The sequence below is a fragment of the Vidua chalybeata genome, chromosome 1 (genome assembly GCF_026979565.1).
Source record: "Vidua chalybeata isolate OUT-0048 chromosome 1, bVidCha1 merged haplotype, whole genome shotgun sequence".
NCBI classification, from domain to species: domain Eukaryota; kingdom Metazoa; phylum Chordata; class Aves; order Passeriformes; family Viduidae; genus Vidua; species Vidua chalybeata.
Window position 1 is genome coordinate 49,184,282 of NC_071530.1, and position 19,245 is coordinate 49,203,526.

A 19,245-nucleotide genomic window follows, 5' to 3' on the forward strand; every position below is an offset into this window, starting at 1 on the left:
TTTGCTTACCAGTGAATTTCTGACTGAGTGGAACAACAACTGGAGTAGACTTCACAAGACTGGCTTTTCCAATGGACTCCAAATCTTTCAGGTCAGGGACCCGGTCATGGTAAATGAAGTCGTTGTCTTTTTTGGCAGCTGCAAGTGCACGGTTGATTTTGTCAACCAGATCTTTAACGTTTATATATTCATCATAGCGAGATGCCACCGTTTTCACCAAATCTGCTGCATGCTAAAAAAATTTAAAATATATAGTTAAAATAATAAATTTTCTTTCTCCCTTTCATATATTCTTAAGAAAACAGATGAGCATACAAAAAAGAAGTTTCAAGCTCCATCCTGCATAAAGGTGATAAATGCATAGTGGTAGCTTTCAAGATGTCAACAAGATCATCTTATGTAAGTCTGTCAAATTTCCTGCATATCAGTAGATAGACAATGCACATGGATCTTCACTATCAGTTGAAGCAGCATTTCACATATCTATTTTCCAAAAGATAGGGGACTTGAAGGAAGTAGTTCATTTCAGCCTTTTTTTTTCTCTACTGTATTTAAAATATGAGACGACCTTATTCATTACAACATCTAAATCCCCCTAGAAACCAGATATATGGGGAAAAAACTATCATGACTAAAAAGAGAACTGTTTGTACAAATTTTAAAAATTACTCAGATTTAAAGCAGGATATCAGCAAAAGAACAGGTAGAATTTTAACCTTTGGGGGATTTTTATTAACATTACGTAGGAAAATTTATCAACAAATCTGTCATATTAGCTGTACTTAGATATGAAGCTTATGCAAACACAAAGGTAAAGATTTAACATGTCAAGCAGTATCAAATTGCCCAAAAATCACTAAAGCACATCTTTACAAAAGTTATAGAGGTGCCTTTCATCTTTGCAGCTGATAATAATTCAATTAATGTGATAAGCATGCTGAACAATTTCTGAATACATTTCATTCATAGTTATTTGGATTTCAGAACTCCAACTCAGCTTTCCAGGATTAAAAGTTTTTCTATACTTTTCAGAGAAGGAAGTTACTCACCTGTAACCTCCCAATTTCTTCACCAAATTTCTTCTGTTGTTTTGCCAGGATAGATTGATGATATTCTGCATTGGCCTGCATAATGCAGTGCTTTGCAGCCAGAACAGGAAACACCTCCTGGAAATAAAAATACTGACCAGGGGAAAGTCCAACCACAATAACCACCACAGACAACATGGGATGCAGGAAGAAAAAGGAAGAAGAAAAGGAAATTAGAATCACCCAATTAATGGTTTAGATAGGTTAAAACATCAAGGTAAATGTCAGAGATCATGTGGCTTTGCATGGATTTAATATTTTCTTTAATCTGCTGTTGCAAAATTCTTGGTGTTCATTATTTTAAATGAACTATGATTTAAATCCAAGCCATGAAGTCACAACATTTACTTCAAAGATAAGAAATGCATGCATGTAGTGGAAAGGACAGTTGTAAGAACATACCCAAATACCCCCAGACAAAGCCAAGACAGATTTTTAAGAAATGGAGGTGGGTGGAAAGATAGGTCTTCTAGGGTTTTTTTTGTTTGATTGGTTTTTAATTAAAAAAACTAATTACACTTTAAACAGCAGCAGGCCTATTAAGAAAGCAACTACAATTATAAAAGAACAAATAAAGAAGACCAGTGACTACTGACATGGAAAGCAACTTAAAAGTCATTTTTAGACTTTATATAAGTGCACTTATCTTTGCAGGAGTACCAACCAAGACATGAAGAAAATATTACGCTGCAGCGCACAGTACAGACATGGTCTTAGATCAAGGATTTGGCCTTACTGTTTTATTTCTTAAATCAACGAGCACTGAAAAACCAGAGTGATGTTTTAAAGACCTCAGTATACAAAGACCTGCTTCTTCACATTTCTGCAAATTTGCTGCTCCCCCAGAGATAGAAAAATAACATTTAAAAAAGGGCTAATTTGGAAGACAAAGCTGTCTGGAAGGCCTTGCAACTGGAGTCCGACGCCTCCAATCAACCTTCACGTTACACTCCTAATCAAGTAACTGTTCTCACAGCTGGTGTTAACCAGCAAACCTTATGTTCTTTCAAATAATCTCACTTGACAGATTACTTTGCAACTGGAACGAGGAGCAGATCTACAGCTTAGAAAGGTACACAACAACAAAAGATAAAGCAATGGCTTTATTATAGCTCACTGCCTGTCAAAAATCATCATGAACAACGTAACACCTATGTGAGAAACATTCAAGGAACATGAGAAAGATCTATCTCTTCCAAAACCAACAGCATTCAAATTACCAGTTAAGATTAAATTGGGATATTTTACAAGTATCAAGATTGCTTTGGGGTAGTGCAAGAGAATGCAGGCAGAAGACACACACTGGCTTCCAGTCAAGTTTTTCACTAACAGGTGAGTGAACAGTACCTCTGTATTCATGCTGTACTCAACATGAGAGCAAATTTCACATGGAAACACTGAGACAGAGAAGCCAATCAAGCCCCAATAGAAAGTATTAGTTTGAAAACAGATTTAGTAAGGCATTAAATTCTAAGAATGCATCCGTAAATAACACCATAACCATTTCAAGTTCACTTTAATGAAATGGATTACAAATAAATGCACTGCATGTAATAAGATCTTATTAACAAAAACCCACTCTTTTGCCCCCTCGATTCTTCACTGTTTTTCAAATTATAGATTCATTTCCCTTAAAAGCAGCAATATGTCAACTTGAGAATATATATTATAAGCGTCTTTCATTAAGTACATAGTAAACAATAACAGTTATTCACAGTAACAACATATCCCACATTATTTCCATGGGTTACTAACCTTGGGCAAAGTATCTTTATATTGACACTGTTTGTAAGCATCACCATAGTAATCTGCAGCTTGATTTGCTAGTTTAGCTATGATACCATCTTTCATTTTATCTGTGGGGAGAAGGAGAAAAAATAAAGAACAATTAAGATAATAATCAATTTTTACAACTGAACAGGTGATTATTTCATCTTCAAACAGCAATAACTGCATTTTAAGTGTACAGCTTTACATTTACATCTCAAAGGTGGGATCCCATTCTTCCCTCTTGACATCCAGCAGCAGTTTCCAGAATTTCTACTTCAATTATGACACCCAAGGTTCAGTCAGTAGTACAAGAAATCTTTTGGCAGCTGCAAGCATTTATGCAGGATTAAGAGTGATACTTTACCTCAAACCAATGGCAAGCTGCCAATAAAAGCCACAACAGTCCCACTCATAACTCTGGCAGCTTGATCCCAGCCCTTCCTTGTGCCAGCACAAGCATTTGTGCAGCCATAGTCAAAGAATTCAGCTGAAAACTAGTTAGCAAAATATGTTTTATTTTCAGCAAGATCTGTTCCTAACCTAGTTCCATGTCAGGATTCTGAAAAACTGCAATAGAGGAGAAGGGACTGGTCATTTCCATTGCAGTCTACACCACTGTCAGCTTACAGCAAATACAGAAACACCACTCCTCAACATAAATAATCACAGCTCCTCAAAGTCATATCCACTACTTCCTATCAGTGCATGTGCCTATCTGTAGTGGCATTCCCTGCCTCACATCCTCATCCTGCTCCTGAAGCCAAAACTGCTAGAATAGAAACATTCCGCAACTCTCTATCTCCTTTTATAAAGGAGATAAAGATAACCACCAGCCTGCACTAGCAATTCAGCCTTCCAAGAGAAGGCAGGCAATCAATGCAAACACTGGCTGTCCATTCTAAATAGCTACCCTTAGAAACAAGCACACCCTGCCTCCAGTGACCCTTCAGTAGTGACGTAGTGATAAGCATGACTGTGGACTATGGGGAGATTAGGAATTCTGCAGAGTATGTTTATCTGCCAAAATTCAATCAAAAGAATTCCCAAGTGGTCTGCTCATACCAGCATATTCACACATCTATCTACAACATTTCAGACATGAGCTCTGATATACTATATACTACAGCTTCTATGAGGTAAACATGTTTAAGGTATTCCAGGAAGATCTTTTCACTGTGGAATAGGACTTAGAGGACACACTGGGAGAAAGTAGCTTATGAAATATATCACCTTTCTTCTTTGCTAGAATGTTCCTGTCTGGTGCAGTACATATTCAATAAAACCAAACCATACAAAAAACCTAAATAACTTTTCTTTCTAGCCCCACGAAATGTGCAGAAGTTGCACCTCCCTATATAACAGTCCTATAGTTGGACCATTAAGAAAGGAAAAAATACTGGCATATAAACTACATTTCCATTAACAGAGAAAATGTTACGGGAGACTCATTTGTCCATGCAGACAACTCAGAACATATCTTTCACCATCAGAAGCTTTAGTTTTTATTCAGGTATCTTTAAAACATTGCAGCTACAAATGTAAGCCTTGATTCAGAACAGCAAACATGTTCAGACTTAAAGACACTTAGGAAAGGCTCAGAAATTAAAATAACTGGCCTGTAGTTATGTAATGAAGTTAATTATGACTGACCAATTTGGCTTTTGCCAAACACTTCTGCTTTTTTTTCAACTTCTAAATAAACTCAGTTCTATCAGAAATACCATTGTAGCTGGTAAGCTGATAAATGGACTACCTCACTTGACACAAAACCCAGAAAATTCCAAGTAAGGTAAACAGTCAATGCAGCAAGAAGCTTAATTTCTGTTTTGAGATCTAACTTTGAAGGATTTGCACTTGAAAAATAGGTTTTTGAAGTTAATCATGTTGTCAAACATGATTCTTCACAAAATGTCTTTTCCCCCAGAGAAAAGAACCTAAATCCAGCAAAATCTACAGCCTTCATAATCAGATGATTATTAACCTTACTGTCTTTAAAACACTGTCAGTCTTGTGGTCTTAGGAGTAATCACAAAAATCTTCAAGTCACTGTGTACACCTGGGGTTTGGATTAGCCTTGTTTTGTCTTTTACATGTTTTGGAGAAGAAGAAATCAAGACGATGACAATCTATTTGTCACACAAAATGAGGGAAGCATCTGCTCCACTCCTGAAGGAAACATTTCAGGCGTTTGTTGTATAAATTTTTTTCAAAGCAATGTCCGAACAGCTAGAGACTAAAATACTGCTACCAGCATGACAAAGAACAAACATAATTTATCAGTTGGCTAAAGGATGACAGTCTCTTGTTGAGATTCTCCTAAAGGCAGAAAGGCTACAAGACTTTTCAGGTATCTTCCCTGTGAAGACAAGAAACATCTCAGTTCAGATAAAACCCACGTCTTCCTCCAAAGTATTCCAAATTATGTCAGGAGAGAAAGCCATTTGTGGGCAATCAACTTTTTCTGAACAAAGAGAGAAGAGCAGAAGAGTAAGAAATTTTGTATCAAAGATCAGATCATTCCATGGAAAATTTCTTTGAAGCCCAAGTTCTCTAATAGTTGTATTAAGATAGCTAGACTTTGAATGTGTATTTCACAACCAACCCTTATCATCCAGGGAAATGATTTTTTGTTCTACCTGCAGAATTTGCCTTTCCAAGATCAAATGGGTATTCTAAAAGAATTGGAGTTTCTCTGTTAAAAGCAGGAGCAACCAAACAGAATTTGTTTCCCTTCAACTCTTAGAAAATCCCCTTTGTTTCTAGCACAGTCATTTCTTTCTAAATGCTTGTGAAAGCACTCCCTAGACAGAGGAGTAGGGGAGTACTTGCAAAACCCCTTATGCACCATTTTTAGTACTCTCAGTTATTTCAGAGTCTTTTGCCTTCAAGGGAGGAAAGAATAAATACAGTTCAGTAATATAATTTGTAAAGATGAAGACTAATGGTTTCGGACATAAAAAAGCAGGTAGGAGAGCTGCACTGTCAGGTGAACCTTAGACAAATTCTTAAGCGACATCTGTATTTTTTGTTTCATGACCTGCAATGAGCATCGGGAGGATCAGAAAAGGCAAACATAAAAACCTCTGAAACACCCTTGACAGGCTCTTAGTAACTTAAAACACTTCTAAGTTTTTGGGGAAGTTGTAACATGCACTTAAATATATAAGCCAAAAACTAAAATATACCTCTTGTTGCTTTCAAAAAAAAGACTTCCTGGGCTTGAGCCAGCATAATAAGACTGAGAGTTCCAACTGTGTCTGGAGAGATGTCCACTGTAGGTTCTCGATTCAAGGCTGACAAAACTGTGTCTTTAATGTGTTGAAAAGCACCACTAGCAAACTAAGTGAAACAAAATAATGTATTATCATCCATTCTTTCCATATACATTTTCTCACCAACAAATATAATACATATAATTTTTTAAATTTATTTATTTTCTTTGGTGTATTGACAGGGCTCACCCCCAGATTGGGGTGACCCCAGGAGGTGGTAAAGTCTCTCCTCCAACCCAGGCCTTCAAAGAAAGACTCAGTAGTCTTCAGTTGTCCGGTCTCAAGGTAGTTTATTGCATGTTATCTCAAGGCACACACACTCCCTGACATTCTCTCTGACTCCCTTCTCCCTCTGCGTTTCTCTCCGTCTCCCTCTGTCTCTGTCCATCTCTTTCTCTGTCTCTCCACCCAAGGGGCTGGTGCCATCTTTTATATCACACATTATGTATTAAATGTTTATAGTTTTTCCCCAATGCCTATCACCTATATTGAACAGTGACCTTCTACTCTAAACCAATCTGTGAGTGCCAACATCACCAAGTACATGGACGACAGGAAGGAGAAAGAAGGAGGACAGGGCACGCCCAAATCCCTCCATCTTAGAACTTCTGACCCCCATGTACAAAACTCAGACCCCTCTGTACAAGGCCTAAAACCCCCCTGGTACAGCACTCAAAAATCCTTCCTTTCACTTTGTGACTAATTCTATTACAATATCTAAACTTTTGTGATTTCTTGTTCTTCCTGCAAGGTTGGTAAATTGTTCCATAGATCAAATTCAAAACCACAGGGGTTTCCGGCTGCCTGCCAGGGTCTTAGATGCTTCTGACCTGGACCCGGAACATCCAAGAGTGTCTGAGGGACACCTTGGGTTCCGACAGTGTATGGTCTCCCATTTATTGTTTAGCCACTAGAAACAACTCATTGTGACCTCTTGTAGCCACTTACAATGAGACCCTTATCATGACAGACTATAAATAATGGTATATTATGGAATAATGGTATATAATAATATATATATATATAAAATATATATATATAAACACCTAACAGCCTAAGATTTTAACGCATTCCAGAAAGACATAAGAGATTATTACTCTAATACTTGTGAAAACTAAAATTTATACTAGCTAAAATTATTAAATCTTAAGCTGAAGGTTTAGTTACCAACTCACTTGAAGGAAGGAGTATGGGGAACTGTATAGAATAATATCCTCCAAATCTGATAAACAAATAAGACCAGGTACACAACCAATCCATCTTTGCAATTAAGAGCAGGAAAATATGTACATATATATTTTTTGCATGACTATATAGTTTTAAAATTGAGAGATATTTGTTTGATGTTTTAACAATATGAATTCTGAATTCATAACCAGAAGCAGGGAGCCTCTGTACCTGATAGTGCTTAGCTGCAGCTTTTAGTCCTTCATCATTATCCAGATTCTGTTCTGCTGCAATCTGGCTTGCCAATGCTCCACAGTTGAACAAAACACAGGTCTTCTCATATCCCAAACTTGCCAGAGCTGCAGGTAAGACAGACAGTTAGCCAGACTGTTAAGAAAATAAACTTCAGTTCTCCAGCATCCTACAGATGAGGCCAACACTACTATTATCAGTAAAGGTATTAACAGTTTCAAATAAAAAGAAAAACAAAATCCCAATCTTATTGAACTTTTCAAGTTGAAGTCATCTTCAATCTGAAGGCTTTACAAAGTCTAATTTAGTACTACCACAAAATGTTTCCATGTGAACAACTACAGAAAGCAACACAAAGAATAAAGCAGTAGCATGAAAATGTATACAAAATAATTTCAAAGTCTTTCTAACTAGAGTGCAGCTTTTTGGGTCTTGAAGCATTACTGAGTGGTCATCTGAAATACGAACTTCCACACATTAATCCCTTTGCACTAACTGACCAATTATGAAGACATTCACATGTTCTGTTTTCTATCTATTGAAATGCAGGGAATTTTTCACTTTTAAAGCTACTGTTCCAGGCTGAAAATGCTGAAAAATATCTTCTTTATACATGTTCTGAAACAGTTCAGGATTTACTTAGTTAAAGCCTGATCTCACTAGGCAGCAGTATAGACTGCCCAGAAGCAACTCCTGCAGTACTTCATAGGCCCATAGGATGGAGCCCACAATTCTAGAACTAGAAATACCTGAACAGGAACCATTTTGAATATTAATTGCTTTCAGAAGGTTAGCTGTCCTACGCAAGTGCTTGAAAAGAAACAAATACTGTAGATATTAGTTCCTACCAGTGTCAAAAAGTACCTAGACAGTCCTCTTGGAGAATACGGGAGTGACAACTAGTGAATTTTCAATTTCACAAACCCAGGTAGTTATCCTTGAAACATGAAGGTACTCAAGATGTACATTTGTTTCATTTCACTGACATCCAGCCTCCTTAAACAGCTACATTTTTATCTAACACCCCTCTGAAACTTCTATGTTAATGCTCACTAATCTGCACCAAGTTTTCAGCAAGCAAGCAAGCCTAAATCTGACATGCCATTTCTCCCACTTGTTTCCAAGTGAGTTACACTGTCACAGTCACTATTTTACCTAGATAATCTCCATTCTCTAAATTTATTTTCCAGAATTTTTCCAATAATAAGGTCTTGAACTCAGATAAAAGTTGTTTAGACTTGGAAAACACTAAAACTCTAGACAGGACAGAAAATATGGCTTGAAAGTTTCTGAAGTGCAGAATTACTTTATACTCTGGACCACCCCTCAAGTGTGATTTACTATAGCAATGCAAATTTTCCTTATCTGTTTACAGCACTACCTATTAACTTAGTCAATATATTTCAGATTATGTGTCATGCTGTGAACTCAGTCACTTTTCAAGCAGTCACAGTATCTGTTAGCTACCACTGTGATACAGACTTGGGATCCAGAGAAAGGTGGGAAGCTAACAGTTTGGCACCACAGCAAGAGCCAGAACTCTAAGTTGCATCCCTTCATCATAAATCTCAGGAGTTTTAAGCTGAATTTCTATCTGGAAACTCATCTTAGAAGTCAAGAGAAAGTTTGCTTCCTTGATTACTGATAGCTTTGCTTTACACTGAGAAAACCTCACCACCAATTCTGATCTCCTTTTGTTAATTTCTTTCCACCAAGACCTGCTTTAAAGTTTCAAAATTACCCTTATCCCATTGCTTGTTAACTGAGCATTACTCACATCTCAGTTAAAAAACTTCTTTGATATTTGACACAGAACACTGCATAAATCTGTGGCCATCTACCTCACAGATTATTTAGACTAGTATATAATTAACCTGCAGACAAGCAAGCTTCCTCAAGCTGCAGTAACATCACATTTATTCAAATTCTTACGGTAATTATCATTGTTATGGTTACTGATTTTTTTTCTCACAATTATTACAGGTCTCTAGTGATTCACAGACTATCTTTACATCATACTAAACATTCTAAACTTTACAAAGAAACAGATTCAATCCTCATTAAATGTTAGGCTCAAAGAAGAAAGAACAAGCCAAATCCTGAGAAAAAGAACCAAAGCATTTTCAGGAAGGTTTCCAATTATCCAAGACTTCTTAGAATAGTTGGAACAGAAAGCAAGGATCACCAGAGTATGCATAGGTATATTGTTACAGATATAGTTCACATGAGCACAACTGTTACCATATGTATTCAGAACATAGAAAACTGCAAAGATTTCCAGTAGTTGCTAACAGAGAGCTGTATAAAGCTGGCAAAAACTTCAATAAAAATAAAACCAGAGTGAAGTTCAAACATCTTTTTCGGGCTTTATCTGGAACTTCAAAATTGCAATGCTCATCTTGCAATGCTGAACATGACAAACATTTCGGTATAAATGGAAATACTAAAGAATGATGACACACAACTGAACCACTCCTCACTTACTCAAAGGATTTAGTCTTACTTCTGTATTGGAAAGCATTCCAAATCCATTTCATGACCCTGAATTTGTGTGCAGAATTGTCCCTCTATGACTAAACAAATCAGACTCAAACTCATTATGTTAATGGGAAAAAAATACAATTTTTTTTCTTTCCAAGTGTTTAAATCTGTATGAATATATTTCAAAAAGAAGTGTTAGAAGGGTAATTTTAGAGCACAGGCAAATAATTCTATTCTCTTGAAAATGTGGTATCAAGACTAGGTTACTAAAGCCAGCTACCATCACTCCCCTTCTGGAGTGGACTCACTCACTCATAAGGACTCTTCACTTTACTCATTTAGAACAGGAAGAGCTGCATTACCCAAAATCAACTGGATCTTAATGTTAACATGAACAATTTTGATTAATAACAACCGGAGTTGTTCCCAGAAAACAGACGAGAAACAGACAGTACAACTACTATCATACTCCACATCCATTTGTGCCTCTGGAAATCTAATATAACATCTCAATTTTGTAAAAACTCTTTGCATGGTGCTTATTTGTTCATTATGAATCTTGAAGTGACTAATCTATTACCAACACAGTTGAATTCATTTGAAAGCTATGTTGAAAATGCTAGAAAGACATTAATTTGACTACATAAAAATATTCTCAAAGCATAGTATTGTTAATACTTGGGTTTTTTTGCTACATTCACATACCCAACTTGGCAGATCCTCCAAAAAGTGATCCTTTATCAAAAGCATCTTTCCACGTAAATGTTACACAGACCTGGAAGTTGTGAAAAACAAAGATCTTTACCTCTAAAATCAAATATAATCTGAAAATACCCCAAATCTATGTATTTAGCCCTTATATTCTAATTGCATAAAACCTTTTATTTACTTCTTGGAACATTACAAACATTCTGGAAGTTTCAGGAAATCATGAAGAAATATTCAAAACAAAACTATGCTACATTTTTTCCTTCCTGTTAGTTAGCTCAAAACATTTCAAGTAGACAAAACAGAAATTGTCAGAATCATTTTTCAGCTCTGTTCATATTCTGAGCAACAGATAAATTTGTTTCTGAACCAGATATTCCTCTCCCCTAAGTCTGATGGGTTGGTATAATCACAGTTTAAGGAAATCACCCCACCAGGCAGTTTCCAGTGCGCCAAATTACCCATGTATTTGGATCTGTTGTGCAATACCAAAATCCACTCATTATTATGAGTGAATTCAATAGCAGCATTATCAGGAAATGTCCTCAGGAAAGAGAATGGAGGTAGAAACAGTGTGTTTTATTTATACTTCCAGCATATACTTCAGAGGCAATGCAAATACTTCATTGAATCTGCTTTCACATACCACAATTCCTTATTCAAGTAATTGTAGGCAACTGGTATCAAACCAGAAAAGATGTCAAACTTCCTCAGTTTAAAGTGCCTGGGGAGAATCACTTCAGAAAGGACAACAGTACTATTTGATGATGTATTTTCCTCTAGCAGCAGTGCTAGTGCAGGATGTTCTGGTCCCCAGCTGCATTGCTGCTTCCACTGACTACTTCTCCCTTTAGGTGGAACAGTTTACAGACATGCAGATCTTGCTAAGTTTTCCTTGTCTCAGGGTTTGTAGATCACCATAGCAAAGGATTTGCTCACTGAAAACTAATGTGCAGTTCTTGGCTGCAAGCAAATGCAGCTACATGCAAAACTCATGTAAAAGTTAGAAACAGATTAACATTACTTATAACCTGTAAGACTGAAAGAAACTTCTCCTTTTAATCATAATATTACCATTTAAGTATGATTTGTTGCTTTGATAAAGAAATATAAATTCTGCCATATTTGTAAACATATTGAAAGAAAACCCACACCTTTCTCCAACAAAATACAGGAGCCTACAGATCTATTCCAGTTTCCTTCCTCCTTGAAGAAGCCTTCAATAGGGAGAAGTTCAGCTGAATTTCTCTCTAGAAACATGATTCTAAAGAAATATGTCAGGAAAAAAAAACCCAAACTCTAATGAACACCATACCTATATAAAAACTATGTCATGCAGAAGCAAGAATACAGCGATAAGCTCTTAAATGGATTATTCTGTTGTGAAGGAAACATATCTCCTGCTTCAAAAAACAAAGATCATATTCCATCCACTTCTATAGGTTTTCGCACAGAAATTAGAAATTTAAAATCCTTTAGAACATAGCATGAAATAGACTTCTTGGAAAGCAGAGAGTTGAAGAGCCCAACCCCTTCTGCCCTAGACCACAGTGATCACCTACCCAAAGCCAAAATACTTCTCTATCTGTAAAACAAAGCCAATTATGGCCACTAGAGTTGAAGTTTCAGCATAGACTGTATGTGAGCACTGACTAGAAAATAAACAGAGATTAGGAAAATAAGGCTCAAAGAGATTAGCTGTCTTGTTCAATAAAAGTACTCATTAGAGGATTAGGTACAGGCTTGGAAGTCACACATCATAGGTGCCATGATTCAGTAACTGGTTTGGTAGTCTTCTTACCTGATTTTCAGAGAATGGAAACTTTGGTTCAACTGAACACAGCTGATCATAGTATCTAAAAAAAAAAAAGAAAAAAAAAAAAAAAGAAAAGGAACACACAGCTATTAGATTAATGAAATTAATAGTTTTGGTTTATTAAACTGGCATATAAGGTTGGGAGAAAGGCACAAAAATCCTACACACAAGTAAGTTAAGAAGCTCATTTGTAGAAATGGAGGATTTGAAGGATGGACAATTTCTATCTAAAGGGATTTTTTCAGTAGAGGAACAAGTTCAGCAAGAGGCAGTTTTTCACAGATAACATGGGAACCCTCTCTCAGTCAGAAGTAAAACAGTATCACAGACAAAGCTGATCCAGATATCACTACCTGATGGATGGTGGATTAGAAAAGAGTACCACGCAAAGGAGTCCCTGTATACATACAGGCAGAGAACAAGCACATTAAATCATGCTGCAAAAGTAAATTAAGTACAGCATTTAACATAATATTAACATGCTACACTGTACTCTCCTTATCTTACCATTATAACCCAATTTCAACGTATTTGAAATAAATGCCATTTGCCTTGCACAGTACCAGCTGGAGAGACCAATCATTGATAAAATTCTTTAGCTGTAAACTTGATTTTCATTGGAATATATTCTAGTAGTCACAGTGAATTAAACCCACAGTTTCTCCATGCCAGTATTTTGTCTAGTCACAGCGGAAGATGTTTAGGAAAGGATGCCAGAAAGATAATATACTGAGTATAGCACAATCCCTCACACAACCTATCCAGGCTACAGTAAGGAATTCCAAGTTTTCCTGAGTGGTGCCCTACACCTGTACCATTGGTTAAACATGACAGGCTGGATGCAGAACATGAAACCCTTAAATTGCTAAGAGTACATAACATATGAAGGCTGTTTCCTATACTCTTCCTGAAGCACTGACCATAGAGCTATATGCTCAACATTATATTGGTCAAATTGTTTTATAAAAAAATTATATTCCCAATATACAAAACACCTTGCAGTAATGGTTTTCACAGTCTGTGAAAGACAACTAATGTTGTTCCCAGTTCCTTTCACTATTAAATACTGATCACAACAGATACAGGCATGAGATGCATGTACAAGACGTGTGTTGTACAGACAATAAATGTTTGTTTAAAAATTCAAGAAAGAATTTCAAAACTCATATACAGTAAAAACAGTAATAGTGTATTCTTCAGTTAATAGTATCTGCCAAAGTATATCAGACTACAGGTTTCTGACTTCAAATGAGCCACTGCAATTTAAGACACAATATACCAAGCCACGTCAAAAGCTACAATAATCTGCAACAGCAACAGGACTTCCAGCAATAACTGAATTGAAATAAATTGCTTGTAAGGTTAAAAAAAAAATTAAAAAAAATTCCGCAAATATTTACTGTGATGGCAATTTTATCAAGATTAAACAACTTATCAACTTTTTGAAAGGTATAGTTAAAAATAATAACTAGTCCTGAAGATTACTGCAACCTAAGTATTTAAATATACTCCATTGCCTACATCTGGTCTCAACACACTTGTTTTAACATAGTTTCACAAGGAAAAGGAGACTTTGCATGCTGTCTCCTCTTGACTCAATTGAATTTGTTAACCAAAAGCCACCACTAAAGCCAAGCTGCCTTCCCACATTCCACGATTACACTGTCCTCATCTGCCATGAGGATGGAGTAAAGGACCAAAGCTTGTCAAATGTCCTTGTGAAGCTGGGTGTGCCCAAGCCTTGGCTCTCTGCAAACAGACTATTCTTTGTGTCAACATAACCACAGACAAAATAAGCCAGAGAGGTGTATACTCCTCCTAAAAAGGGCTTTTTGTTTGGTTGTCTTTAAACAAGCTCAGAATTTATGTTACTGTTTTCTTTACTATTTTAAGCATGTGATGTTATTTCTTCTTATTAGAGAACTTGAAAATCTACTCAAAATTTAAGAACTCTTTAAAACTCTGCAGACAAAAAAAACATCCCAGAACACAACCATGTAAAGTTTTTTAGTTTCATAAATATAAAGGGTATAAATATAACAGTATGCATAAAACTAAACATATAAAAATGGTAAATGAAGATGTTAACCACAGAACAGCACAAAACCAGAAAGTAACTACAGAAGGAAAAGCCACAACGGATGCACAGGTCAATTACATAGAAAAGATGACACTAAATACAAAGGTAATTTAAAACTAAATTTACAGTAATTTAAACTATCAAGATAGATACAGATACAGAGCACAACACAGAGGAGTTTTATGTTTGGCTGTGCCAGTGAGGAACTACAACTGCAGCAGAGAAAGGAGGGGCACATGTCAGCAACACAGATCTAGTGCTCAAAACACAGCAATCTCTCATCAAAACCAGCATTATACTCTCCTAAATGCTAGTAGAAAACAGCCATCAAATGAGAAGGAAGTCAAGGTTTAAATTAGAATTTAACTAAAATATATGTACTGCATTAAACTCAAATACTGTGCCTCCTCCAAGGAATCAGAAAGAAAAATCTCCTTCAATAGAACATCAAAAAGACCAAAGATCTGTCTTTGCTCTTCAAGATAAGAACCAGAGTCCTGAACTCACAGCTGGAAACCACAACTGCAACTTTCAGCCCTAAGGGAATTTGAGCATTCAAAAATAAAACCATGCACTCCTCCCACCCCCTTCTTTTTCCGGATTTTCTTTTTTTAAAACAACTGCAGGAGTTATTCGCAAAATTAAACCAATTAAACTTGCACCAATATTCCATGTCTCCAGAAAAAGGAAATAAAATCCAGGCTATCTTTAATATTGGAGGAAGCAAGGAATCCCTTGAAGCTATAATTATACTAAGAACTGAAAAAAAAAAACCAAAACACCACTAAATCAAATCTGCTATGACAGAATTTAAGGGAACATCTGTACCAAGCTCACCTACATCACCTTCAGAGCACTCAGATTCTCACAAAACAAAGAAAGCTTGGAAGCAGGCTGAGGTCCTTCCCAGTTACCCAGTGAAAAGGAGCATGGTCTATCTCAAATGCTTCGCCAAGAGAAGCATTTGCATTCAGTAGCTAAACAGCAGCACACCACATGCTTTCAAACTTTATTGGTCAATGCTTGTCTAGGAAATGTGGCTGTTAATTTCTTCCATAAAAGACAAAAAAGGTCTATAGTGACTATTCAGCAAAATAAGGCTTCTAGAAATTACAAAACCGTGGGCAAATCCTAGATTAGTTGGCAGAAGACTAAGCCCTCATTTCTTAACAGTTAAATGGTCTACAATGCTCTACTAGGTATTACGGTCTATAAAAAGCCACAAGGAAGTAAAACTATGTAGTAGTAGCCACGCTCTAATTAGTTCCTCTAACCTTACTTCACCAAAGTTTGAAACTCCAACTTCAATGAAATTAAACATTAAGACTGAGTATTGCTCTTAAATACCAACAGGAAAACACTGGAAGTTGGAGAGGCAAGGAGATTTTCAGAGGAAACACAAGGCATTTAAACACTTGTGTATCTCAGCTGGACACTTCAAACTTCTGGATGTGAAGACAGTTTAAAATAACTGTGCCTTACAGAATAATTAAGAGAATATATGTCAGAATACTCTTACAGAGTAAGAGCAAAATAATTTTCTAGCAAATGTAACAAATATAAATGGTCAGACATGGACCAAACATTCATAACTTGTTAGAAATAAGGGAAAACATACAGCTGATTGTTTTATCTTTTCTTATTAACTTATAGTTAATTCAGACCTTCATATTATCTCACTTCCACTATAAAAGCAACCAATATTCTCAAGCTATACAATTAAAAATGCAGATGTTTTAAGAGAGGAACTTCTGCACAGGAGGGATATAATTTCATGTTTACATCAGTTCAGAGCTACATTCAACAGCTCTAATCTACCGCAATAGCATCTGGGCCAACTAAATTCATCTGCTGATCACCAATCAGCAGCAGAGAGAACACATCACTGCACATGGAATTGACTCAAAGCTGGTAATTATGCAATTGTAAGTGGTTTCCCTTGATTATTCAGAAGGAAAATCTGAGGTGAAGTTGCATACCATGGATAATCTGCTGGCTCTGTAAGAGGGAGGTCCTGCTCAGCCTCTTGGCTTTTTGAAACACTACTTTATTTTTGCACCATCTCTGATGTTTATCTGACCCTACACTGAATTCATTCAAGTTCCTCAGAATGCCATGCATACATTTTGCCTTCCAGAAAAGGTGTAAGGCACAGAATTGAAAAGTGGGCTGCCTTCTTTTGGTGTTGCAGAGTAAGTGTTAGGGCGAAATTGCACAAAGTGGCTGGGCCAAAAACAGGGATTTCAGACAGAGACTAACAACAAACCTGACTGCCACCTTCAGAAAAGGAAGCTCAATTCCAGCATGCAAGGGAACATAATAGTATGCTTTTCAATTTGGCTAGCAAAGTCCCTTTTTCAGTTCACAGATGCTCACAGTTTCTCCAACCTTCAAAGGCATAAACACAAGTACCTTCAAAAGCATACGCAGCAGTAGACAGAAATAGAACAGGGAACTACAAAGCTACTGTAAAATACAATCAGCATAGTCAGAGCTTTTACAGCCCAAAAACCCATGTGAAGGGTTGACAATCATCAGTAATTTATTTCACAGAATTTGCCTTCTTTTTGGCAAGGCATTTGTTAAGCTGGTTTTGAATGTCTCCAGAAATGGAGACTCCACATCCTCCCTGGACAATCATGCTCTGTCACCTTCAACATAAACAATTTCTTCCTCATGCTGAGGTACAACTTTCTGTGTTTTAACTTATGGCCATTGCTCCTCATCCTGTCACTGGCCACCACTGTGAAGGGACCTGCACCATCCTTTTAAAACTCGCCTTTGAGGTATATATCTGCACTAATACAATCCTTTCCAGTCTTCTCCAGATTAAACACGCCCAGCTCCTTGTAAGAGAGATACTCCACAGCCCTATCATCTTTGTTGCCCTCCTCTGGACCCTCTCCAGTAGCTCCTTCTCTTTCTCCTCAACACTGCAATCCCTAAGTGTTTCAGGGAGATAGGACAATAGAGCTGTTAGTCCTAATGCAGGCTTTATGTACTTCACCAGGCAGAAAGCACAGATTAATCTTTTGCTCATCTAACCTCTAGTAACTCCAGCACTATAGAGACTCCATTAAACTTTCTGATAGCAAACTAACTGTGTTAAGCAGAAAAAAAGAAAGGATGCGACTTTGCAAATACATTAAGAAGCTGCTAAACATAGAAAACAAAAGGAAATCATGCTGGTAACAAAATACAAAAACAAACCCACACACAGAACTGAATAGGAAGCGAAAACAAAGCTGTAACAGCAAAAGGCAACACTAAAGAGAAAGAAACACCAACCCTCTATGAAATTCTATCAACCAAAAACAATAGGTTCAAATTGGAAGAGGGGAAATTTACATTCAAAGAAACTTCTTACTGTGAGGGAGGTGAGGCACTGGCACAGAGACTTCTCCAGGGAGGCTGTGGATGCCCCAACCCTGACATTGTTCAAGGCCAAGCTGGATATAGGCCTTGAGCAACCTAGTCCAGGGGGACATGTCCCTGCCTATGGCGGGGTTGCGGGGGGTTGGGACTAGATGATCTTTAAGCTCTCTTCCAAATCCTTAATGTTCTCTGGTTTTACAATTTCTACCTACATCTAAGAGCTACTGGCACGACACAAACACTGGGAAGGAGATGTTGATGGGGACAAGGCCTCCCCGTCCCTGCGCTGCCATCATGTGACACCCCACGACACCCGAGCGGCGCGGTGAGGGCCAGGGACCCCGGGATGCTGCTGGACGCCGCGACACCGGCATCCCACAGGCCGCCGGAGCCGGCCCGGCAGCCCCGGCCGCTTCCTCCCGGCAGGACAGGCCGCCCACACCTGGGCCCGCCCACACCTGACTCCAGCTCCGCCACGCCCAGGGCCCGGAGCTGCCGCCGAGGCCCCGCGGGGCTGGGGGAGATGGAGGAAGGGGGAGATGATGGGGGTGGGGGACCCCCACCTGAGAAGGGTCTCCAGCGCGCTCTCGTGCTTGTCGAGCGGGCGGCCGAGCGCGCTCTTGCGGAGCCTGCTGAGCTCCTCGGCGGCGCGGCAGTGCTCGGCCTGCGCCTCGGCGCCCGGGTAGCTCTGCTGAATGAACTTGCACAGCGGCTTGGCCAGGTCCACCTCCGAAGCCTTTTTCAGCTGCACTGAGATGAAGTTCGTCATGGCCGACGCCGGGCGGGCAGAGCCGCCGCCGCTCCTCGCCGCAGCCTCGGGCTCCCCTTCCCGGTCTGCCGCCGCTGCGCTTCCGGGAGCGCCGCGCACGCGCGCGCCCCGTCCCGCCTCCCGCGCCGCTCTCCCGGTGCCGCCCCCGGAGCGAGCGGCTCCTGAGGGGAGACGCTCCTGAGGGGAGCGCCCTGCCGTGGTCTGCGCCAAGCGAGGGAGCAGGTGGTGACCCGCGAAAGGCGGGGGCTCACCGGTCATCAAAACTTTACGCTATTTACACATATTAAGAAAGAAAGGCATCAGCGTTTACTGGTTCTAAATTGAATAACTTTCTTATTAATTAGTACTCCAGTTACGATTTGCTGGTTATATCTGTCGCTTGTGGCGCGGTTCTTCCCTCCATTTGAGTCTGGGACCTGCTGAGTTCTGCCGTCTTCACTCGTGGTACCTCTTGTCCGGACAGACCA

The 19,245-nt window shown here is 38.4% G+C and overlaps 1 protein-coding gene across 2 annotated transcripts in view; it reads right to left on the minus strand.

Annotated features, from left to right (window-relative positions):
- Window positions 1-18,846, minus strand: part of PDCD6IP (programmed cell death 6 interacting protein) — a 31,099-nt gene extending 12,253 nt beyond the window's left edge. Inside the window, exons 1-8 of one of the 2 annotated variants that reach the window (XM_053936945.1) lie at window positions 18,573-18,846; window positions 12,540-12,594; window positions 10,736-10,805; window positions 7,529-7,656; window positions 6,044-6,197; window positions 2,844-2,944; window positions 1,050-1,166; window positions 10-232 (exon numbers count right to left, since the gene is read on the minus strand). In XM_053936945.1, the coding sequence (XP_053792920.1) occupies window positions 10-232; window positions 1,050-1,166; window positions 2,844-2,944; window positions 6,044-6,197; window positions 7,529-7,656; window positions 10,736-10,805; window positions 12,540-12,594; window positions 18,573-18,778 (1,054 nt within the window). In that variant the 5' untranslated portion in view covers window positions 18,779-18,846. Of the gene's footprint in view, window positions 1-9; window positions 233-1,049; window positions 1,182-2,843; window positions 2,945-6,043; window positions 6,198-7,528; window positions 7,657-10,735; window positions 10,806-12,539; window positions 12,595-18,572 lie in introns of both variants that reach the window. The other variant, XM_053936938.1, reaches the window with a different exon arrangement.
- Window positions 18,847-19,245: the final 399 nt, after the last annotated feature.